This window comes from Delphinapterus leucas, chromosome 1 (assembly GCF_059928025.1).
Source record: "Delphinapterus leucas isolate spDelLeu-1000000601 "Yukka" chromosome 1, BTC_Dleu_Yukka2, whole genome shotgun sequence".
NCBI lineage: Eukaryota > Metazoa > Chordata > Mammalia > Artiodactyla > Monodontidae > Delphinapterus > Delphinapterus leucas.
Genome location: NC_143129.1, coordinates 190,432,699 through 190,456,404, shown reverse-complemented (window position 1 = coordinate 190,456,404; position 23,706 = coordinate 190,432,699). Strand labels below are relative to the sequence as shown.

General features: G+C 64.3%; 2 protein-coding genes across 8 annotated transcripts in view; one reads left to right on the top strand and one right to left on the bottom strand.

Moving 5' to 3' along the window:
- Positions 1 to 11,352, top strand: part of SAMD11 (sterile alpha motif domain containing 11) — a 20,000-nt gene extending 8,648 nt beyond the window's left edge. The window contains exons 5-15 of one of the 3 annotated variants that reach the window (XM_089902495.1): positions 1,676 to 1,732; positions 2,698 to 2,822; positions 5,867 to 5,956; positions 6,134 to 6,268; positions 7,992 to 8,154; positions 9,112 to 9,227; positions 9,453 to 9,531; positions 9,620 to 10,116; positions 10,343 to 10,467; positions 10,773 to 10,883; positions 10,999 to 11,352. In XM_089902495.1, the coding sequence (XP_089758621.1) occupies positions 1,676 to 1,732; positions 2,698 to 2,822; positions 5,867 to 5,956; positions 6,134 to 6,268; positions 7,992 to 8,154; positions 9,112 to 9,227; positions 9,453 to 9,531; positions 9,620 to 10,116; positions 10,343 to 10,467; positions 10,773 to 10,883; positions 10,999 to 11,244 (1,744 nt within the window). In that variant the 3' untranslated portion in view covers positions 11,245 to 11,352. Of the gene's footprint in view, positions 1 to 1,675; positions 1,733 to 2,697; positions 2,823 to 5,866; positions 5,957 to 6,133; positions 6,269 to 7,991; positions 8,155 to 9,111; positions 9,228 to 9,452; positions 9,532 to 9,619; positions 10,884 to 10,998 lie in introns of those variants that run through there. The other 2 variants (XM_089902494.1, XM_089902488.1) reach the window with 2 other exon arrangements.
- NOC2L (NOC2 like nucleolar associated transcriptional repressor) lies at positions 11,346 to 23,706 on the bottom strand. 5 transcript variants are annotated; one of them, XM_022598292.2, is made up of 19 exons: positions 23,607 to 23,706; positions 23,311 to 23,463; positions 21,949 to 22,123; positions 21,744 to 21,860; positions 21,016 to 21,136; positions 20,839 to 20,929; positions 19,042 to 19,120; positions 18,821 to 18,931; positions 18,345 to 18,458; positions 17,483 to 17,671; positions 17,177 to 17,316; positions 16,242 to 16,353; positions 15,342 to 15,455; positions 14,989 to 15,090; positions 13,671 to 13,814; positions 13,452 to 13,565; positions 12,540 to 12,678; positions 12,292 to 12,348; positions 11,346 to 11,994 (listed from the first exon to the last, which is right to left on the bottom strand). In XM_022598292.2, the coding sequence occupies exons 1-19, from the start codon at positions 23,630 to 23,632 to the stop codon at positions 11,876 to 11,878; spliced, it is 2,217 nt and encodes a 738-aa protein (XP_022454000.1). In that variant the 5' UTR covers positions 23,633 to 23,706; the 3' UTR covers positions 11,346 to 11,875. The 5 variants fall into 5 exon arrangements, with proteins under 5 accessions (XP_022454000.1, XP_022454001.1, XP_089758648.1 ...); XM_022598293.2 differs by having other exon boundaries at positions 21,016 to 21,133; XM_089902522.1 differs by lacking the exon at positions 21,744 to 21,860.

Below are 23,706 nucleotides of genomic sequence, written 5' to 3'. Positions count from 1 at the left end.
CATTTTATGAGCCTTTTACTTGGGAAGCTACATGATAAATTTGTCAGCGAAGCCTGTAGGGAAATCCCAGGCTGCTCCTCTGCTGCCTGTAGCCCCCTGCTCACCCCACCTGGCCATGGGATGTGGGAGAGGGCCCAGGTGTCCAGACGCAGGGAGCCCCTAGCAAGAGGCCAGGCCCCAGTGTGAGGGTGCTCCTTCGGCCTGGCACAGGCGCTCAGAGCAGCTGGGCTGATTTTCTGGACTTTACCAGAGGGGAGACTGAGGGGCTCAGCCAAGAGGACTTACAGCCCATCTGGCCCCCCCCCTGCCAGTCCCCCACTGCACACCCCAGCGTCTGGCCAGGGAGGGCTGGGCAAGCACACGGCCCAGCAGCCTCACACTGCCCCCACCCCGGCTCTGTCTTTGTCTCTTCCTGGCTCCTTTTGGCCCTGTCCATGTGTCTTTCTGTCTCTAGTCTGCTGTCTGTACTTCAGGCTCTGTCCATCTGTTTGTCTGCTGTTGCCATCCTTTCTTTCGGTCCAGTAGCGCCTGTCCATGTCTGTCTGTCCACCTCCGTCTGTCTGGTCATCTGACTTCATCCATCGATCTTCATCTGTCTGTCTGTCCATCGGTTCCATCCGTCGGTCCATTCGTCCCCGTCCCTCTGTCTGCGTGACTGCAGTGAACCACCTGCCTGGTTGGAGCTCCCCATTAGGCCCCCTGCATCCTGGGCAGCAGGCAGGAGATGTGGCCCCTGCCCTCCCGAGGCCCCTGAGCTGGCCCGGAGGTGGACAAGGGCTGGACAGCACAGCAGGCACTGGAGGAACCCGAGGGCCCCTCACGGGGAGACGGGGTCTGAGGGTTCACACGTATTCAGGCTGGCGTGTACAAAATTTCTTCGCGGTTCTTTATATAAAGCCTGGCGTGAATGACACCAGGCTTTATGTAAAGTGAATGACGGGAGTGACCACACAGGTTTCCTGGGGCCCATGGGGCAGACCCCCAAGGCAGGGAGCAGGGGTTTGGTGGGTGGACTGTGGCCTGTTTCCCACTAGGCTTCACCTCCCTGGGGCTGCAGCACCTCCCGTGCCTGAATGACCAACGAGTGAAAGCACTGTTGGCCACGGTGGTGGTGAGGGGGGCAGCCCCAGTCCTCTCGGCTGAGGATTCATGGGGAGCAAACTGATGGGGCCTGACCCTACTCCTCAGTCTCTGGGGAGTTGGTCCCCCTCCTGCGGGAGTCCTAGGGACACCAGAAGGGGGTCCCCTCAAGGGAGAGCTCCATGGCGGCAGCAGCCTCGCCACTAGGCACCCACCGCCCCTCCCTGGTGTTGAGGACAGCACTTCTCTCTTCCACCCCCCCCACCCCCCCCACCCCCCCCCCACCCCGCCCCGCATCGACGAGGATGATAGAGGGGGTGAGAATTGCTGCCAATTAATCCCATAAAGTACTTATCCCCACCCCACCTGCCCTCTTGTTTGCATGGCGGGGGCCTTCTCGCCTCCAGGGAAAGGGGGTAGGGGGTGGGAGAGAGCCTGCATCAGGGTCTCCCAGAGGCTCTAGAGCCCAGCCCTGGAGGCTTCGGAGCTGAAACTGATCTGCTTAGGGGCCAGCTCTGGATTAGCGCGCTCCAGCCACCCAGCTGGGGGGAGGGGTGCTGGGGGCTATTTAATGAGGTTTAGGGTTGGTTCCCAGGTCACTCAGTGGAGGCCCCCCTTGCAGTGGCCCAGACAGGAGGCTGCTCCGTTACAGGTGGGCTGGGGAGCGAGGGTGCTGGGGAGGGAGCGCTGGCGAGTCACAGGGTGGGCTGGGGAGCCAGGGTGCTGGGGAGGAGCGCTGGCGAGTCACAGGGTGGGCTGGGGAGCGAGGGTGCTGGGGAGGGAGCGCTGGGGTGTCACAGGGCGGGCTGGGGTCCGTCCCTGCTCCTCTTCTGTCGTATCCCAACTTCCTGCCACTCCTGGCTGCATCTGCAAGGTGGCGAGTGGCCCTTCCCTGTGCTAAGGGAGATGCTCTCAGAGCCCCAAGAGCAAACGGGTTGGGGGACCATTCTCTCCCTCTTTTCTCTGGGGTTCTGTGATACAGGCATTGAGCTGATTTGACAGTAAGAGAAATGAGGGAACAAAGTTAAATTTGTGTTCATCCCAGGGTTCTTGGCGGGGAACCCTGGAGAGAACAGAGTGTCCTGAGCACGGGCACACCGGGGACCGCGGTGCGCATCTGTCTGTGTGTGTCTGCAGGCCTGGGTGAGTGTGCGTGCGCCCATGTGTGTCCCTGGACACGCGCACACCTCATTGGCTGCAGACTTTGCTCTCAACCTCGGTTTCCTTATTTGAAGAAATCGAGAGTCCATGGGTGACTGCAAGTTTAGCACGTGCACAGGAGTGAGTGCTGGGCCCCTCTGGCAGCCTACACCCCAGGAGCAGGCCCCCCGAGGCAGGAGGCAGGGACACCGTGGCCGGTCTCTCTGGAGAGAGCACTGCAGGACAGGGCGAGCCCTGCACTCCAGACAGACCCTCCCTGGGAGCAGCAGTGCGGTCTGAGGGCAAGGCCTCCACGTCCAGCAGACACTCAGCAGGAGCTGGTGGGCCCAGGTGGCGCCTGCGTGGGTCAGGGTGAGAGCCCACACCCACCAGGGAATGGAGATGCTCACAGCGCTTACACGCGAGCTCAGTCAGGAGCCCCACCGGGTCTCACCTTCCCCGTCTGCTTCGCTGCAGCCAGGACAGCGACCTTCCCACCCTCATATCCAGCCTGCGTCGCAGCCGCCACCTCGTTATGCCCGAGCATCAGAGCCGCTGTGAATTCCAGAGAGGCAGCGTGGAGGTCGGCCTGGGAGCCGCAGGTGAGGGGCCAGGGCAGTGCCGGCGGGGGGTGGGGGTGGCGGGGGATGAGGACGGGGCTGCCGGAGCCAAGGCAGCTCAGCGAGAGCACGGCCGCCCCACGGCCCTCCCTGCGTCTCTGCCCGTCGGCTCTGGGTGCCGCCACCGCCCCCAGCAGCCTTGGCGGGCAGCCAGGGAGGCCAGCGGAGGCGGCGGGAGGGGGCGAGGCCGGCTGTCCCCCGGGGCTCTGTGTGATGGTAATTGTGTTAATCCCGGCCAGCCGTGCAGACAGAAGGCGGAGGCGGTGGCTCCACCGTGGCTGCTGCTGCAGGGGGCTTGGAGCGGCGGAGGCCCCAGGGGCAGCGGAAGGCAGGACAGTCAGGGAGGGCAGGCCTCACGGAGGCTCCGAGGTGCACACCTGGGAGTGGCTCCCGGATGGGCAGGGACACGCTCTGCACGCACGGAGTACCCACCGACCCCACAGAGCGAGGGGCCCCGAGAGGGAAGGGGGCCATGCCCTGAGAGAAGGGGGGCTGGGGCCTGGACCTCTGCAGGGGTGGGGCAGGAGGGTGCTGGCCCAGGAGCTCTGTCCCTGAGGAGGGGCGGCTCTTGGTGACAGCAGGAGCTCAGAGGGAGGGACAACTTGGGGACCCACGAGGCACCACTGCAGAGAGTGGGCGGTATGGCTGAGCTGTGGCTGAAGGTGTGGGGGGGTTGCTGAGAGGAGGTGGCAGGGGTCCCTTGCTGCCCTATGGACCAGGGCAAACCCAGGAAGTTCCCAGCAGTGGCTGCAGCTCTCAGGAAGGCTGGGCAGGGGATGGTCCATCGTCCTGGGACACCTGAGTACCCCCATCAGGGCCTCCAGGTGTGCCTGTGCCTAGGTAGGCCTCTGGGGGAGTGCTGCTTCTGGAGCCGTGTTGGGGGCGGAGCAGGCGGCTGATAAAATCGAATTGCCCCATCAATCGGGGGAGCCTCCGGAGCCCCACAGTGGTTGAGATATTCCAAGCCGCCAGGCCCCCTGCTGCCTGCACACGTGGAGTCCTCCCCATGGTGCGTGGCCTGAGTGCGCGTGTGCGCCCCGGACCCGGCCAGAGCCCTGGGTATCCACTCACGCCCGTGTGACAAGCGTGTGTCAGGGTGCCCTCACTCTTTGTGCTCAGGTGCAGGGCCCGCATATGAGCACTTCGGGGGTCCCACGTGGTCTGCATGAGGCACCACGTGTGTCCAGGTTTCGCCCGAGCCCTGCCCTCCTCTCGGGACTCCACTTCTCAGCGGCTCCCACGTCCTGCGGCCGGCCCCTGGGTGGAGGCCTTCGCCCGCCCTCACCTCCTCGGCCCCAGCAGCACGTGTCAGTCCTGTTCTTACCCGGGTGGGAAGGGTCAGGAGGAAAGGGCTTGGGGCGGCCCTGCAGACCTCTGGCGACCGTGTGTGTGTCTGCTTCTGGCTGCCCCGGGTGTGCCTGTGAGTAGATGTGGCCTCATGAGGGCCTGGTGAGCCTCAGACCCCCACGGCAGGAGCCCCCTGCGGCCATGGGCCTGGTTCTCACTGTGGGTCCCCCCCCACAGTCAGGTGCTCCCCAGCACCTCTCCCAGGCAGAGAGGAGCCCCACCCCCAGCGTGGAAAATGGGAAACAGATCGCAGGGAGGTGAGAGCCCTGGGTCGTTCTCTGGGTCCAGGAGGCGTGCGTACAGGGTGGGGTTCGGGCAGCAGGTGTGGACCCAGCCCAGACCCACCTTCCCGCCTGGCACAGCTGGACACTGCAGCCCTGCTGGCCCTGCTGGCCGGAGACCCTTTGGCTTCCCGAGGGGCCTTGTGCAGGTTGAGCACCCCCCCCCCACCCATCCTGCTAGGTCACTGAGGTAGGACCCTTCGTCTGGGCGGTCCCTCGTCCCTCCCGGGGCAAGGCCTGGGGCTAGGCCCCTGGGCCCCGGCCAGTGGCAGGAGGTAGCCGAGATCAATAAGTTATTAGCACCATTCTGTCAGCTGTAAAGTGCAGATTGATCTGCGTGCACTTCCGCACCTGATAAAAATGACAGATTAAAGGAATAAGGAGAAGGGATGAGGCTCTGGAGCTGACGGCCGTGCTTCTCGGGAGCTCCCCTTGCCAAGGTGTCACGGCGGGCCCCTCACCCACCCAGAGCCCCGTGAGGATGGAGAGGGGGCCAGGAGCACGGGGTCTGGACGGGAAGCCAGCACTGTGGTGGGTTAGGGTAGGTAACTGTGGTGGGTCCAGGAGACCCAGCCAATTGCTGAGCTGTTCCGCAGAGACCTCCCAGGCCTTGGGCTCGGGAGGGAGCCTGGCGTCTGGGTGCAGGGGCTGGGATGGATGAGTATGGTTTGGATGTGGGACCTGAGAGAGGATTTCAGGATGGGGGGGGGGGCTGGGGCGGGGCCTGGGCCACGTGAGGGGCTGCACGCAGTGGGTGAGGCTGCTTGGTGCCCTTGGGGGCTTAGCCCAGCCGGGCAGGTGGGCATGTGTGTGACAGGCCAGGCCAGGGTGGTGGCTCGGGCTTTCTGGGGGCAGTGAGGGATGTGGCCTGGGGGCAGGGGCCCAGGAAGAATGGGTGTGGCAGGTGTGCCGGGGTCTGTGGCCTCTAGGAAGAGCTTTGGGTACCCTGGCACGGGACCCTGCACTGCCGGTCCTCACCCGTACCCTAGGAGGAGAGGTTGGTGTCCAGTCAAATCAGGGTGCTGAGGAAGGCTCCTTACCCTGCAGAGACTAGTCTGGCTGGTGCGGGCAGCATGGCACCTGTGGGGTCCCGAGTTGCTACCTGAGGCCGTAGCTGTGGATCTCCCATCGTATCTATGCACACACAGTCCAGAGCCCAGGGTCTGGACCGTCCCAGGCCCTCGCCCTGTCCCAGCCCCGCATGAGGGACCCCAGGCTGGGCACGGCTTTAACCTGGCCAGGACCCACAGGCACCCCTGAGGAATGAGGGGTGTGGTTCCAGGCTGAGCTGGAGCTGGGCTGGGACTGAGGCCGGTATTGGGGTGGGCCTGAGCTGTTCCCGCCCTGGCCCCTACGAGCCCTGAGAGGCAGGGCGGGGTTCACTCTGCCCTCTCCCAGGTGACCTGTTGGGCAAGAGGCTGGGTCGCTCCCCCCACGTCAGCGGTGACTGCCCTTCGGAGAAGAAGGCCCGAAGCAAGTCCCCTCAAGGTGTGAGCCCGACCCCCGGGGGGTGGAGGCAAAGGCACTGGAGAGAAAGGGGGACAGCCCGGACCCTCTGCAGGGCAGGGTCAGCACAGCAGCAGGTTCTAAGAGGGGAGCCCCTGCCTCTCCCCCTCGGCTGTATCTGAAGGGGAAGACCCCCTCTTCTGTGCTTGCCCAACACAGAGGGTCCATTGCTTCCGGAACTAGGGCCCGGCATGGCCCCCGAGGACCATTACCGCCGGCTGGTGTCCGCCCTGAGTGAGGCCGGCACCTTTGAGGACCCTCAGCGTCTCTACCACCTGGGCCTCCCCGGCCATGGTATGTAGCCCCTCCCCAGCATGAGAGCCCACCACGTGCACCAGACTCTCCCTGTCCCGAGAGGTCTCTGCTCACCCTGCAAAGAGGTCCTGGGGTCTATGGCTGCTGACACCAAGGCTGGGATTGGATGCCGGTCTTTCGGCCCCTCAAACCTCGAAAGCCCTTGTAGGTGGGCAACGAGGCCCACCCTCCTCCTCCCTCTGCCCCAGCAGCCGCTTGTTTGGGTGGATCTGGGGGAGTCCCCCCTCAACAGGTCTCCCACAGACTCTCCCAACTGGGCCTCGACTGGCCACTGTCACTTCACAGATGAGGAAGCTAAGTCTCGGGAGCCCACGCGAGAGTGGGAGGTGGGGGTTTCCCCAGGCCCAGTGCACGCAGGGCCCTGTGGCCCCTGGTCTGGATGGCTCCGTCTGGCGAGTGCCAGGCCCCTCCTCGGGGAGGCCAAGAGCGGGGCAGCAGTCAGCCCCTGAACGTCCACTGTGGACGTCCGTCCAGAAGCAGGATGGGCGATGGTTCAGGTTTGGCCGCCCGGCCTTCACCAGTGCTCAGAAGGCGCTCCGGCCAGAGGCGCCATGCCCATCCCACCCGGCTCCCAGATGGGACGCTTGGAAGCCCCCCTGCCACCGCGAGGGCACAGTCCAGCACCCTGTCCAGCTGCACCCGAGCTTTGCAGACCCCAGTCCGGGGGCTGGGGCCGGGGGCTTGCCTTTTCTGGCTGGAACTGGGTGAGAGGGTGCTGGGAAAACGGGCCGGATTTCCTCTCCTTACACAGGCACTGTCCCCCAGGGCAGTCAGGCACCGAGAGCCTGAATAATTCACCAAATGTTAATAATTTAAAAATCTTCCTTTTTAATTGCTTTCCCTGCCCTGCCTGGGGCCGGCTCCGCCGGCCTGCACGGGGAGGGGCGATGGCCGCGGGGAGCGGCGCGGAGTCGGGCTGTCAATCAGGCCCCCGCCCGCCGCCCCCGCCCGGAGCCGACGGTAAATAACCCAGGCCGCGGGCGGGCGGGGGCGCGGGGCCCCGCCGGGATCGGGATCGATGCGGGCGGCCGCGCCGGCTGGGCTCTGCGGCCTGGCACCCGGCCCCGGGCAGGACCCACCTCCGCTTTTCGGGTAATTAATTTATAAACAGGCGGTGGCGGCGGAGGCTGCACAGTGGGGGGGCTGCGGGGGGGGACTGTGAGGTCCGGCCCTGAGCAGGACAGAGGGCCAGGGGTGGGGAGCAGAGTGCGTAGGCCGCACAGTGGGCCCGGGTGTTACCTAGGAGGGGGTTGGAGACCCGCCCCAACTCATGGACAGGTCCCACTGCCCTCACTTTGGGGCCTTTGCACGACCCCTCCCCTCACGGGCCCTGCAGCCTTGCTCTCGGCAGTCTCAACTCTGGTTCCTGCACCACCAGACTCCCCTGCGTGAGACCTTTCCCTCTCTCCATCCCAACCACTTTCTTGTTCCTGACATCCCCATACTCCTTACAAATGCCCACCTGGCCCCCCTCCCAAGACCGGTGGGTGCCACCAGCGGGCCTTGCACTGGGATGTCTGGTGTCGGCCCTGCCCCATGGCCTTCTACTCGTCTTTCTGTCCCGGTGACGAACCAGCAGGGTCGGTGGGAGAATGTGCTCCGGGTCTGCGTGTCCTTGGCCAGTGTACTACAGGGTGTGGGGGACGTGAGGGCCTGGTGGGGGCTGGCCTCTGGGTCACTGCTGCTGCCGCCCCCTCCTCAGATCTCCTGAGGGTCCAGCAGGAGGTGGCAGCGGCAGCCGCGAGGAGCCCCAGCGGCCTGGAAGTCCACCTGCCCTCATCCACAGCAGGTCAGCGTCGGAAGCAGGGCCTGGCTCAGCACCGAGACGTCACCGCCCCAGCTGGCGCCCCGTCCTTCTCAGAGAGGTATCGGGGTGCCTGCATTTCAGAGAGACCCCTACATTCCCTGTGCTTGTTTCGGGGCTACAGAGCTGCGGTTGGCAGACCTATCACCTGGTTTCTGCATGTGAGGTCCACAGCCCGCACTTCCCCTTCGCCGCTGTACAGCCGCAGGGTCCTGAGTGAACCGGGCACTGTGCTCGGGCCTCGGTTGGTGGCAGCCGGGCAGAGGCCCAGAACACTTCTGGGGTAGAATGTGTGGGGGTGACCATCTCTCTGGGTGGGGTGTGTTTCCACGGAGCAGCTGTGGGGCCCGCTGAATCCAGGTGCCCCTGAGACAGCTGAGGGCTTTGTTCCCCTAACAGGTAGGTGAGGGGTCTTGAGGCAGAGGAGGGGGGGCAGTGCGAGGTCTGGGAACCCCGAAGTCGGAGGAGAGCTGGGGGCGGGGAGAGCCCCCCAGCAGTACCGATTCAGACACCGGAGCCGCTGGCCGCACAGGCGAGGCCTCCGGGGCTTGTAGGGGCCGGGAGACCCCAGGAGGGGGCTGGGGCTGAAGGACTTCGGAGGCTCCCTGCCCCTCCCGCCGGGAGGCCGCCCTCGCGCCCGCGCCCGCGCCCGCGAGTTTCTGGCTGCAGCCGCCCCCTCCTGAACCGCGGCTAATTGCGCCGCGTCCGCGCAGGGTCGGCTAGGGGCAGGGGCCGCGGGGGCGGGGGCCCCTGCGCGGTAATTACCGCCACAGTCGCCGCCGCCCGCCGGGCCAGCGCCTCCGCGCCGCCGCCGAGATTAATTGGCGCCGCCAGCGGGGGCGGAGGCGACCCGAGCCGCGGCGGGCGCACGTCGACCGCCCGCAGGGCCGGCAATTAGCAGAGGCGGCCGGAGCTGGGGGCCGCGGGGGCGGGGGGCGGCAGTTCCGGGAAGAAGGGGGCGCGCGGGGAGGGGGCCCGAAGCTGCGGCGCGCGCGGCTCACCACCCTGCTGTCCACAGGGAGTTGTCGCAGCCGCCCCCCTTGCTGTCGCCCCAGAATGCCCCCCACATCGCTCTGGGCCCCCACCTCAGGCCCCCCTTTTTGGGGGTGCCCTCGGCCCTGTGCCAGACCCCAGGTGAGGAGTAGGCTGGTGCGCGATTCTGTGCCCCGGAGGTTGGGGGTTGGGGTGGGGCTGTTGGTGCGGGGCCATCCGGGTTCGTCTGTCACAGACCGCGTGTCCATCAGTGCTCCCGGCGAACCCGCCCCTCCCCCTATGGAAGCCAAGGACAGACCAGGGCGGGCTTGGGTGGCCCTGGACCACTCGGCCACCCGGCCTCGTGGTCTGTCCCCTTCCCACCAGGCTACGGCTTCCTGCCCCCTGCCCAGGCGGAGATGCTCGCCCGGCAGCAGGAGCTCCTGCGGAAGCAGAACCTGGCCCGGTAGGTGCTTCAGCCGGGGGTGGGGCGGCGGGGCGGGAAGTGTCACTGCCGAGCTGGCTGATACTCTGCGGTCTGTCTCCACGGCCAGGCTGGAGATGTCAGCAGAGCTGCTGCGCCAGAAGGAGCTGGAGAGCGCGCACCGGCCGCAGCTGCTGGCACCCGAGGCCGCCCTGCGCCCACCCGACGGTGCCGAGGAGCTGCGGCGGCGCGGGGCCATGCTGGTGCTGAGACACAGCTCTGCGCCCCTGCTGGCCCTGCCTCCCCAGGGACCCCCGGGCCCCGGTCCCCCCACCCCGCCCCAGGAGCCTGCCCGCCGAGCTCCTCGGAAGGGGGGCCCCAGCCCTGCCTCAGCCCGGCCCAGTGAGCCCAAGGAGACCACAGGGGCTGGGCTCTGGGCACAAGACGGCTCTGAAGATGAGCCCCCCAAGGACTCAGACGGAGAGGACCCCGAGATGGTGGCTGCTGGGGGCCAGGGCCCAACTGGAGGGGCCAGCTCTGAGGGGAAGGGGCTTGCCTCAGGGTCCATGCTGCGCCCTCCACTGCCCCTGGGCTTGCCCTACACTGTCAGCCCCTACTTCCACACAGGTGGGCACCCCCGCCATGCCTTTAGATCCCTCCATGGGGTGGAAGGAGACCCAGTCCCCCATCCCCCACCCAGGGTCTCAGGGAGGGCGTCCACCGGGAGAAAGATCCCTTTCCGTCATCAGTCCAACATTTCTGAACAATTAGGGCGAGCAAAGGTCAGCAGACAGGGGTGGGAGCATAGGAAAGAGCTGGCCAGAGTCCCAGTAACACTCTACCCCCAACCCAGGCGCCACGGGGGGCCTCTTCATGGATGGGGAGGGGGCCACAGCGCCCGAGGATGTCAGCAAGTGGACAGTGGACGACGTCTGCAGCTTTGTGGGCGGCCTGTCCGGCTGCGGAGAATATGCACCGGTGAGGGGCCCCGCCCAGGATGGTCTGAGCACCCCCGCTACCCAGCGCTGCTTCCCACCCCAAGTTTCTCCTCAAAGACTGCGGGGGTGGGGTGTGCACCAGTGCCCCCAGTCAGTGCTTGCTCAGTGCTTCCGCCTCCAAGGTGGGACACGTGCCTAACACGCAGGAGACTTTCATCTGACGCTTTTTCCTGCAAGCTGCGCCAGCCGCTCCTCTTGGCTCTGCTTTCTCTGGAGAGCTTTGAGGCCACCCCAGGACACACAGCCCTGGCATTCATGCCCTAACACTGTGCCCCCCACCCCCAGGTCTTCAGAGAACAGGGGATTGACGGGGAGACCCTGCCCCTGCTGACAGAGGAACATCTCCTGACCACCATGGGGCTGAAGCTGGGGCCTGCTCTCAAGATCCGGGCCCAGGTGAGCGCCTGCTGGGGGCAGTGGTCTCCAGACAACGGAAGGGCAGCACTGAGGCTCTGCGTGTGGCTGCACGGTAGCAGCCCCGCAGGCCCCATCCAGGCCCGTCTCTCCACAGGTGGCCAAGCGCCTGGGCCGAGTCTTCTACATGGCCAGCTTCCCCGTGGCTCTGCCGCTGCAGCCACCAACACTGCGGGTTCCTGAGAGGGAGCTCAACTCGGGGGAGCAGCCCCTGTCCCCAGCACCGGCCCCCTCGCCCTATGGGGGCGCGCAGCCCCCTGCCAGCCGAGCCTCACCCAAGCAGGAGAATGGAACCATGGCTCTGCTCCCAGGGCCCGCGGACCCCTCCCAACCTCTGTGCTGAGCTGGTGTCAGACCCCCCATCCTTCACTGCCGGCTCCTCCCTGGCAAAGGCCCCCAACCCCACAGCTTATCCTCCTTTCGGTTTTGGATGCAAAAACACAATTTTTAAAACGAAAACACATGATTTAAGAGGAAAAGAATGTTTCCGAAGACTCTCTGGGGGTGCCTGCAGGGCCCGGTGCAGACCGCGCGGGGACTGAACCCAGGCCCGGGGCGGGGGCGCTGCACGCTGGGTGGCTGCGGACAAAGCAGAGATGGAGAAGGCGCAGGCGCACCCCAGGCCCTGCAGCGTCGGCCGTGCGCACGGCATGACTGCGCGCCAACGCCGGGCAGAGCCCGACTCCAGGTCGGCACCTTCGTGGGGTAGGTGCGTCTCACCCGCCACCATAAGCTACGGCAGGAGGCCAGCCCCATGGTGGTTTACGTCCCCACGGCCGCCACTCCAAGACTTGGAACAGCACTTGGTCCTTTCTGGTTTCTTATGTTGTAAAAATAAAGCCCTATCTACCATCTACGCCCTGCGTGGGCACGGACCCCAGGGCCTCGGCTCAGCCGCAGCAGCACACCTGACTGCCTGGTGAGCTTGGGAACGCCATGCAGCAGCCCCCAACAAGGCTCCAGGCGGGCAGCCCTCAGTCATCCTCGTCCTCATCCTCGGAGAGCTCTAGATCCTGCAGCTCATCCTCCGGCCCCTGGGCCAGCCCCCACGGCTCCTGGGGGTCCGGCCCCGCCTCTGTGTCTGGGCTTCCATCTGCAGGGAGAGTGCACAGCTACATAAATTCTGCTTTATCAGGAAGAAGCCAGCCTGGGAGGTTACTCATCACTAATTAATCACAGCACTAATTAATTTATCGCTGTTGCTGTTGCTGGGGGCCAGAGCCAGCGGGGATGGAGCAGCTGGCCCAGTGTGTGGGGGAGGGGGGGGAGTGCGTGGGCCCAGCTTAGAGCCGATGGCCCTGCCCACCCACCAGATCCCCCATGACAGTCTCAGTCCCCAGACAGATGGGCTCAAAAACCACGGCACCCCACGCTCTCAGGAACCACTTACCCTCTGAGCCGCTGACTTCCTCCACCCTCTGCCAAGCTCTTGGGGACCCAGGCGTCCCTGGGGACCAAGCACAAGAGCCCATGGGGGTGGACCCACCAGCAAACGCACAGAGGGGCAGCTAAGGCAGGACGGGGGCCGGGGCACAGCCCTGGACCCCACTTTCCCTTAGGTCTCCTCTGTTCAGAGGACCCAGAACTGCCCTGAAAGGTGGTGGTGGGAGGGGGTGACACAAGGCCTGGGGGCCCCACCTCTCTCTGGGAAGTCGGGGGAGGCATCGGCGTCCTCAGCGCCGTCCAGATCAAAGAGGTCCTTGAATTCTGCTCTGTCCTCACTCTTCCTGTCCGCCACCTTGCGGCGCTTTACCTCTGGGAAGTTCAAATCTTCCAGCTGGAAGGACAGGGACCCAGAGCTGCAGGTGAGGGTGGGCTCTCAGGGCTGCCTGCCCACTGGCCACAGCCCAAGCCCAAGCCCGACTCACATTCCAGACCCAGTCCTGCACCCTCCTACCCCATGAGGCACTCCTCTAGCCTCCAGCCCCCACCCCCATGCAAGGACCCCGCTTGGCCACTTTTGGGACACTTGGTCGGCATCACTGGGTAGGCTCCCTGGACAGCCGCCCTACCAGGCCAGTGAGGAGGCCGCTAAGTGACATCAAAGCTGCAGGCTCCAACCATGCTCCTTCCCTAATTTTCAGCCATCACTCCCAGAACAGATGGCCTGCCCATACTGACACCAGGACAGGGATGCAGACAGTCATGCCGCTTGGCACGAAGCTGTCCCCTCAGGTCACAACGTCACGCACCCACCGATCAGGCCCAAACCCAAAGACAGAGCTAGAACTCTTCCTGTACCTCCCTGCTGGCCCTCCTGGTGTCCACAGGCTGGCCTAGGTGACAGGGTCAGCCCAGCACTCCTCCAAAAGCCCCAGCCCGTCAGGCCTGAGGGGCAGCAGCCTCTGCCCCAGCACAGCCCTGGGGCCTCTCCACCTGAGGGTCGTGGGAGAAGCCCCCACACTCTCCCCGGTTCTGCCCGCCATCCACCTCCTCAGAGCATCGGCAGCGCCAGCAGTCGGTGCAGCTAGGGTGGCTGGGGGCAGCACCCACCGACCCCGCTGACATCCTCCCAGCCGTGCCCACATCCCCGACACCCCCCCACCATACCCGCTCTTTGCCACTGATCTCCAGCTGGATCTCACGGTCCCTCAGCTTCCGCCACTGGCTGTAGTACTTCGTGAGCGGGGTCCCCTCCTCCCGGGTCCGCTTCTCCCAGGCATCCTGTGCAGGGAGATCCAGGGTCATGTCCCACCCCGGGCAAAGCCCCAGACCTCAGCCACACACTGACCAGTGGCCCCCGGGCCCCGGCACCAGCCCCCAGCTAACCACTGCGCGCTGGTCGGACACGCCGAAGGAGACCCTCTGGCGGAGCCTGCGGATGTGTTCTGCGTTCTCTTGCACCTTCTCGAGCAGCTGGCGCACCTGACGGCAGTAGTTGGCCACCTTGCACTCCCGGAGGAAGGATTTCAGCTGCAGGAGAAGGGGAGCTCAGCCTAGCCCCAGGCACAAGGCTACTCTGCACCCTGCAAGCGGTGACCACAGGCAGGCGGGGGCGGGTCATGGGTTCGTGTGTCTCAGAGCCCTGGGGGACGCACCTGAGGTTGGGGGGAGCCCCAGTGCAAGTGTGTGTGGGGGGCGGCGGGGGCTGCGTGACTCTATGGCCCAGCCCTTAGAGACCTGTGGGGGTCGAAGGGCTGACGGGAGGATGACCACCAACCCCGTGGGCCAGGCAGAGGGGTGGGCAGGGGCAGGATGGATCCACCCTCCAGGCCACATCCCGCCTGCTGCCTGTCCGTAAATAAAGTCGTGCTGGCACACGGCACACTCTTTCGTTCCTGCGTTTCTGTGAATTTTTTTGCACTTCTGCGGGCAAGTTGAACGGACTGAGAAACCCCGTGATTGCAAAGCCTAAAATATCTACCATCTGACTTTTTACCAAAAACGTTTGTTGACCCTCTTCTAGACCATGATCCCCAAGACTCAGAGAGAGAACGACGCACACACACCTATGTCTGAGCAACCCTGCCCCACTCACTACCAGGGCCAGATGGGCACAGGCCTCCCTGAAATGAGAAACACCTAGGCTGAAAGTAAACGGATCTCCAAGGGGCTTCTGAGAGGGAAGACCCCCCCATCCCACCCCCAATGTCGCCTGAAGAAAAGCTGAGGTGGGCGGCCAGGGCTCCCTGCGACCCCCTAGCGTCTCCTGCCTCCTCACCCGGCCCAGGAGCACCGGGGAAAGCATGCAGAGAGACCAGCCCGGCCCAGAGCCGCGGGCCGGTGCAGCCTGCTGAGCCCCAACACCCCCGGGAGCCCTCACGGCTGGTCCAGGCCCTGGGCTGTAGCAGGCTAGAGAGGGGCTGACAGGTCCCGGGGTCCTCCTGATGCACCCGGGCCAGCGCCCTCCTCAGGCTCCACACCCAGGCATGTACCCCAACACCACAGCCCCGGGGACCCAGCTGCCAGGTGGTGCCAGCACAGAGACCCCCGAGCTGACCAGGCCCTGCCACTGGCCCTGTGCGGCTGTGACAGGGCTGCCCTGCTCTGGCCCCACGCGAGGGGCGCCAGCCCGTCAGGAGGCGGTCTGGTCTGCTGAGGGGTTGGGCCCACGGAGGGACTCGGGCGGGGGGCAGCGGGCACACACCTGCAAGACAGCGGGCAGCGCCAGCTCGGGGAATGCAATGCTGTGGGCCTGACCGTGCAGGTACTCCAGGCTGAGGTCGTACAGCTGCTCCACCAGGCCATCCTGAGGCAGCGAGGGAGCGGACAGTGTCAGGGCAGAGGGGAGCTCAGACCTCGGAGCCACACTCGGGCTCAGGCTCATCAGGCTACCCAGCCCCGGGAGGCCCACAAGGTTCAAGCCTGGAGGGCAGCGGGCCTTCTCCCATCCACACTCGTCTACCTCCAGTCACCCCGCACGCTGACCTCGGTGCCCTGCGACATCCTGCCGTGACCCCGCCCAGGGCGTTCCCGGACCCCTCTGGAGGCTGGGCTCACCCGGTACGCCTTCTCCTGCAGGTTGACCTTGGACAGCTTCAGGATCACAGCAAAGTTGATGGGCCTGGAGCTCATGCGCCCCGGCCTCCTGTTGAAGTCGACCTGCTGGAAAATCTGCCCCAAGGACCCGTCAGCCTAGCCTGCCCACCCCATTACCCTGGGTCTCTGGAGACCCATCTTGAGACCAAGGACAAGTGGCCAGACACAGTGCCAGCCCCGCGGCCTCAGAGACACCAGCCCCTCCCCGCACAGCTCCAGATCTCTGGTCCCCAAGGGAGTCCCTTTGCCCTAGAGCAGGGCCCTGGTCAATGGGGCAGGACCAGGCCACACCCTTACACACTGCTGCTGTCCCCCTCCTGAAACCGGGCCAGAAAAACATGAGAACCAGTGTCTGGAGACAAAGAAGGGTCCCTCCTGCACAGGGTCACCATCACTGCAATTTCCTCACCCACGATTGCATCCCCACAGCCTGGTCCCGGCCCTAGTGGACCTCTAGCCTTTGGACTGAAACCTCTCCCTACCTAAGCTATGTGCACACGTATACACACAGGTACACATGCACAAAGGCAGCAAAGGGAACACAGCTTTGGAATCAGACGGGGCTTTCAGCCCAGCTCCGCCGCTCACTCTAATCTTGCGGAAACACCCAGATCGACCCAAGTCTGTGCCCTAAAACCAGCGCCCTCGGGCCAGCCCAGCGCAGCAGCTGTACTCGCCTGCGGTGCCACTCTTGCCTATCGGGCAGGCACCGCACACAGTTAACGCCCTCACAACCCGTGTGCTACGGGCAAAGAGCCAGCACTCAGGAGAGCTGCACCGAGTTGAGGAGTGGTCGGGCCACATGCGGCAGGAGGCGTCTTCCCTCCCGCACCCTCCGCCCCACCTTGAGCACCTGCTCACCTCAAGGATGAAGGGCAGCACGGGGATGAAGGTGCCCGTGCTCTCCGAGAGCAGTGTCAGGGTGCGCACGCAGTGCATGCGCAGCGGGTAGAAGCGGGCCGTGGGGACCAGCCTGGGGATGTGGGAAGGCGGGAGTGAGCAGAGACCCCAGACTCAGACACCCCCAAACCAGCCTCACCCGCCTGGCCCCGCTGCCTCTGAACTCTCCCCACCCACTGGGCTCCAACCTCGGGAGGGGCTCCTCCCCGGCAGGGTCAGCGGCCACACCAGCCTCAGACAGATAAAAGCAGGACAGAAGGCCCCAACCGAAGTCGCAGTTCTAAGATCCTGCCTCCTTGCTCAGTTACGGGGGCGGGCACCCCACCCCACCTGGCTAGCGACTCAATTTCATTTTAACACGTGAGATAGCAAAACTGTTCTTTCTTCTCCCTTCAGGAGGACAAGGATGCCCTCTGCTGGCCACATGTGGCTCTGCCCGTCTCTCCCCCCACAGACCAGCACGATATTCATAGGCAAACCAACCCCAACCGTGCCTCGTCACTCCAAACCTGCTCTGTCCAAGACGTCCAGGCAGATAACCCCAAATGCCTTCAAACTGCACACAGTCCCCTCTACCCTGCGTCCCCAGAATGCACGTGTGTGCGGCGTCCTGGACTAAAGTACCAGGTCACAGGCAACCAAGAGGCCCAGCTGACAACGATTCTGGGATACCGGGGACAAGGCCACGGACAGCCTCAGCCCAGACCTTCCTCAGGTGCTGCCAAGTCACAGACACCACACCTGGAGACCCCAGCTGCCAGGGGCACTGGCCAGACCCTCTGTGAACAACCCCGACCCTACCCTGACCTCCAGGACAGCCTCCTGTAACCTTCTCCCTGTGTAGCCCCGGCCCCACCTCCTTCGGCCCTCGGGGCAACCCCCCAGCCCCGACTCACTTGATGCAACCGATGACAACCTGGGCCAGGGGGTAGATCAAGGGCTGCAGAGCTTCACTGGGGCAGATGGTGCTGAGGGCGCGGCCCCACAGGTGGAGGCAGTGGACGAACTGCCAGCTGTACACGGACTGGCGCATCTCCTGGGCACAGCGCAGTCCCCCGGGTCAGCCCACCCAGGTGAAGGGGTCCCCTGCACCTGCGCCACAGCCCCACCAGCAAGGACCCTGGTGCCCGCCGCCAAGGGGCTGAGCTGCCTCTCGCCGGAGGCCCGGCCCCCGCCCCCACCCCCACCCCGCCCCCGCCCACCTTCTTGCGCGTGGTCATGGCATTGCGCAGGTGGATGGCGAGCTGGCGGATGTAGAGGAATGCGTGCTGGTAGGCGACACCCACGTCCAGGGCCAGCAGCTCTGTCAGAGTCCGCTGCATGAAGTTGACGAGGGGCAGGGTGCTGGGGGAGGTGAACCTGCAGTTCCTCACGTACGTGATGTACATTTGCTGCCGGAAACACCTTAGTCAGAGCCACCTCTGAGCTCCCAGGGCCCCATGCCCCCACCACCCAGCTCCAAGCCCCCTGCAGACACGGGCCTTTCCCTCGGAGCTGGCCTCAGCAGGAACCACGGCCCAGCCACCGGTGCCGCAGACGCCCCGCCGCCGCACAGCCCTGCTTCCACCGGCCCCGGGCAGAGCCTACAGTGCCGAGGGGAAGGGTCTTACGGGGAGGCCTAGACACCCAGGAAGGAGAGAGCTGCAGCATGAATAACCGTGCGAAAGGGCAAGGGCCGTGGACGGACCAGAAGGGAAGGAGGCAGAGAAGCCCCAGCTGCCCGCCAGGCTGATGCAGGGGGCTTCTAGAGGGTTCTGTGCAGGGCAGGCCACCCCAGGCTTAGAGCCAGGCAGCAGGGTCCCCGTCCTTCTCCACGTCTGATGTCCTCGTCCACTGAGGGAAGAGCTGTGCAGGCCACTCCATGTGGAGCCCCAGGGGGACCAACGGCTCCTGTCCCCATGCCGTCCCGTCCCCCACTTCTCTTGGAGAAAGCCATGATGAGGACCTGGGTCTGCCCAGGGTCACAGCACCTGCGAGAAACACCGACCACAAAGGCAGCCTGCCCAGCCCTCAGGTCAAGACTTTCAACCCAGACCCTAACAGAAGAGCCAGGGGCACCGCTACCTTGAGGACGGGGCTCAGGAAGACGTCCTTCTTGTGCCGGCAGACCTTGACGAGCACCAGGAAGGCCAGCACGCGCAGCGTCTCCTCACCCGTGCCCCACAGGACCACCATCCTCTGTGGAGGCGAGTTGTCACCGCCTGCCCCGGCCCCCCCCCCCCCCGCCCCGAGCCCGGCCAGAGACAGCCCTTCCCACAGCGCCCCCCCGGGGAACTCCCCGAGTTAGGGCTCAATCGGGGAGGAGCGAAACCAAAGCACATCACCCCTCCTGAAGGCCGTACGGTGAAAACTGACCTCTGCTGTCCAGCGCATGTATGCACGTGGGTGCCAGAAAGCTGCCCCCCGCCCCCCAGGGGAGCCCGTCCTCGCGTGGCTGGGCTGTGCTGCCTCGAGTGTGCCCCCGAGACAGAACCCCACGGGGTGGCACAGATGCCCCCTGCACTCCAGCCGGCAGCTGGGCTGCCCTGAGGCCAACACACCTTGAGCAGCATGCGGCACTGCTTGGGGAAGGTCAGGTAGTAGGGCACGGAGCTGCTGACGTGCTGGAGGACGGCTGCCGCTACTGTCGTCTCTGCCACACAGGCCACCAGCTGGGGAAGCAGGAGAGGTCAGCGAGGCCCGGGATACGAGGAAGGATTGGACCGGTGGATGCGGCCAGGCCCCCATGTGACCCGGCAGGCCCCGCCCCCCAGGACTGCACCTGTATGACGGAGCTCAGGTAAGCCTTGATGTCTAGCCGGAGCTTCCCCCACAGCGGGCTGCTGGATGGCTGCCGCACCCTGCAGGGAGACCGCACCCTCCAGCTCAGACACGAGACCACAAGGAGGGCATCGGGAGGCCACCAGGAGGCAGGGGTGTGCCCCAAGCCATGTCCCATCCAGGACACACACAGTGTCCAGGACGCAAGAGCACATGGGCCCTGTGGTGAGACACCCCGCCCCCCATATTTCCCATGAGTTCAGGGAACTTTCCAGCTGGATAGACGCTAGAGACACACCAGGACTCTCTCAAGGATGGCCCACAGCTACACCTAAGGAGGGGTACCACCAAGCCCCAAGCCCCCCACAGGCCACCCCACCCGGCCAGAGGGCTGACCATCCTTCCTGTCTGAGCCAGGGCCAGCCACTTCCCCCAGAGCCCCCAGACAGACCCCTGGCCTCCAGCTCCCCACACCTCTCAGGCACCCACTCTGCAGTCCCAGGTCTGACCCAGTCATCGGCAGCCAGCACAACAAGCTGTCTTCCTTTGGGCCATATAGTTTTTGTCGTTGTTGTTAGCCTTGCGGCTTACGGGATCTCAGTTCCCCGACCAGGGATTGAATCCGGGCCACGGCAGTGAAAGCACCGAATCCTAACCACTGGACCACCGGGGAACTCCCTGGGCCACGTACGCTTTACAGAAACCAAGTCATTTACACCTTAATTTCAGCAGCAGTGACTGACGCCTAGGAAGTTCCTCAAAAGCATCACCTCTCAACACTTGCAGAACTCAGCACGTTAAGTGTCTGTTAACTCTGCTAACGTGTGCAAAAGAACCAAGGACAGGGGCCCCTGATAGCCTCCCCATGGGCTGAGGCCGGCTGCTGGGCACCTGGAGCCACGACCCAGGCGGCGCTGCCGCTTCCTCCCAAGCCCGCTGTCCTCCATGGTGACCGCTCTCCCCACTGCAACGGCCCCCACGGAAGCCCGCACCCAGCCAACGCCAGCACCACTGAGCGCTACCTCTTTGCTGCCCACTCACTCACCGCCTGTGGCCCTCCACTCTCGCCAGCAGCCAGCTGCCCTGCCCCCTCAGGCAGCCACCCCCACGTGGCCGCATCAGTCCAGCCAGCCCCGACCATGCCACCAGGCCCAGGTGCTCCCATCCCCGAGTCCCGGCCTCTTCCTCCTCCCCCGCCAGGTGGTCCCGGCGGACCTCTCCCTGGAGCTTCCTTCTCCCTCTGAGCAGCGTCGGGCTGAGTGTGACCCTCCAAGCCTTTCCTGCCTCCAGGTCACGTGGCCACAGGCTCCTGTGAGCCCCAGTGGAGCCCACAAGCTGCCAAATGCCGGCTGCTGCTCTGCCCCCTCTGGAAACCTTCCAGGGCCTTCTCCGCTCAACTGACCTCTCACACGGAAGTCAAGGTCCTCGAGCCAGCATGGATGGGGCCCCTGCCTAGACACACACACTCGCACCAGCCAAAGAGCAAGGAGAGCAGACGAGACTTGACTTGTCCAAAGAGAAGAGACAGAATCCTGACCAGGAAAGACGGGGGAGCAAAGCCAAGCACACACTCTGTGGCCCTTGAGGAATTCTGGGCAGGAAGGAGGAAGGACAGGGCTACCCCCACAGGGCCCTGAGTGTCCAGCCTCTCCCAAGAGCCCTACAAAGAGCCTGGCTCTGTCCTCCACATCCCTCTGTGCCAGCTAGGTCTAGAGGGGGCCCCTAGGTCCCAGAGCCCCTGCCTTCCCCAGTGCAGGGCCCGGACCATGCCTCCCCATGCCATCCTCCTCCCTCTTACCTGCTACTGTCCTTCGGGGCTTTTCTAAACAGCAGCTCCTGGAGACAGCCAAAGAGATCTCTGATGCAGAAAGTGACCAGAGCGTTGAACACTGCAATGAGGGGACCAGAGATGCCACTCTCAGGACAGAAAATGGAACACAGAGACTGTATCCCTGGTCCCCTCACCCCAGCTCACCAGCACTGTCCGTGACCTGGAATTTGCTGGTCTCAGTGCCTTCCTGTTCTCCTTGGGTGGTGGCCACGGCTGCTCGAAACGCCTGCACAACTTCGTGGAACAGCTTTGGAGTAAGGTGCTGCTAAAAGGACAGAAGGACCCAGAATGTTGGAGGAGCAGTCAGCTGTGCTTGGCAAAGCGAGAGGCAGCTAGCTGGGGCTCCAGGAACCTGCTCTATGAGAGGAAGGCATCCTCGGCCACATCCTCAGACCAAGAGCAGAGGTGGGAGCAGCGTTACGGAGCCATGTGCAAGGAACAGAAAGAGTCCAGAACCCTCCTGGAAGGGCCATGAGGGAGGGGCGGAGGAGCCTGGATCTAAATAACGGCTAGCTCCAAGGGGTATCTGGAGTCCTCCCTTTCCGCAGAAACCACTGCAAGGCCCTCAGAAGGGCCCTGGCTCCACCAGCGAGCAAAGGCACAGAGACTATGTCCTGCCCACAGTGGACTTCAGAGAACCCTGGAAAAAACAGAGAGGAAAGGAGAAGGCAAAGGCCCTAGTCTCTGAATGAAGGAGAGAATGCAGTCCTGAGCCCTCCTAGCATGCAGGGAAAACTGCGAGATTCTCTCAATCTCGTGCTGAACGGGATCAGAGTGGGCTCCTCCCACCTGCACTGCCCCAGGTAAGTGAAAGAAAGCAGGGGGGCGGGAGCTGGGGCGGGGTCAGCGGCCCAGCCCAGGCCACTTCTCACCTTCGCTGCCTGCGTCCATCTCTCAACCATGGCGAGCGTCACAGAGGCAGAGCCCCTCCTCCTCCCCATAGGCCCTCTGGGGGCCCCGTCCTCCTCATCTTCCTCCTCGCTCGCCTCCTGCACCAGACACAGAGGGCCCCACCGGACCAGATGCAGAGGCCACAAACACGCCCCCGCCCCCACCCAGCTGTGCACAGGCTCTCACCTCCAGCGCGTCGGGCAGGGAGTGGAGCTGCTCCTCCTCGCCCTCAGAGCTGTCCGAATCACTAAAGTTCAGCAGGCTCTGGTCATTCTCCTGCAGGAACTCGTAGAACTCAGGGTCTTTGTCCTTCAGTCGAGAGAGCTGGTCCTTGTGCTCAGACGCACGGCCCTTACGCCGGCTGAGAAGGTGGGGGTCATCAAGTCTGACCGGCTGGCACAGCCAAGGCCAAGGGGGGAGGGGGGATCAGGCTTCCTGTCCTCCTCAGAGAACCTATGAGGCTTAGTCTGCTCCCTCCACAGCAGCTGCCAACAACCAAGGCAGGGAGCTTTCCAGAGAGTAAGTTTTCAGCAGATCTCTCTCTCCCCCAAACTCCAGACTCACACGTCCAGCAGCCCCTGCACACGTGTTTCAAACCCAAGGCGTGTTTCAAAACAACGCTGAACTTGCAGCTTCCCCCGAACTTACTCTGCCCACACGCTGCTCTACCTCAGCTGTCGCTAACTCCCCCTTTCCAGGTACTCACGTGAAAGGTAAACCCTCTCTGTCTCTCACACCCAGCACGCACTCTGCCACGAGATCTCATCATCAATACTGCCAAAAGTCTCACGACTCCTCTCAAACCAGCATCATCTCTCAATTCACTTGTCCACTCCAGCCCCTTACAACCTGCTCTCAGCACAGCAACCGGAGGGACCCATCCTGTTACATGTCACGCGACGTTACTTCACTACTCAAAACCCTAGGATAATTTCCAACTGTACTGAGACGCCATATAAACGGTCTACAAGATCCAGCCCCATCACCGTCTCTCCAGCTTCACCTCCTACTACTCTCCTCGCATTCCTGCCACAGCCATGCTGAACTCTGCGTAAGGCTCACTCCCAACTCAGGACCTTTGCTGTTCCTGCTGCCTGAAACACCCAGACATTCTTCCCCTACTGCTGCAATTTACTCCCTCAGGTTTCATAAAACGGCCTTATCCACTCCACCTAACGCTGCCGCAGAAGCTCCCACCTATGCTCCCTATTCCTCCAGCTCCTTCTGCTTTTCCTTCCTGTCTGCAGCACTTATTTCTTCCACCGCCCTACACGCTGTGGTTTATCCAAGGCCGAGTAGGCTCTCCTAGACCAAAAATGAATACTATTCTCCAGCGTTTCCCAACACCGGGATGACTTGGCACAGAGCAGTCACTCCGTAAATACCGGACGGAAGAATAAACAAGCCGAAAGGTCTAGGGGAGAGATCAGAGGTCCCCAGGCCCCAGTCCTGAGGCCCCAGGAGTGGTCAGCACCCTTCTGATGGGGCGGGCCAGGACGGTTAAGTGGGTTCTGATTACACCCGGCCCGTAGAAGACGCTCCACTCACCTGGCCAAGGGACTCCCACCTGGCCCATCCGGGCTCCGGGCCGCTCCGCGTGCCGCCCGCGTCTCCGCCTCTGGGGCTCCTTCGGGCTCCGAGTCGGACTCGGAATCAAAGCCCGAGGCCAGGAACTCGTCCACCGTCAGCTCCGCCAGGCGCCTGCGGGCCATGCCGTTGGAGTCATGACTCCCCGCCAGCCCGGTATGCCCCAGCCCGGCCGCCCCAGGAACACAGAGAGGTGCAAGAGGAGCCTCTCTGGATGCAAGCGCCCGCCGGGAGGCCTGATCGGAGCCTCAACTCACCGCTTGCGGGTCCACGCCGCCGCCATAACTGCAAGCCCGTAGCGTGCGCCCCACTTCCGGCCCCAGCAGGCCTTGCGCCAAGAGCACTTCCTGCAGGCAA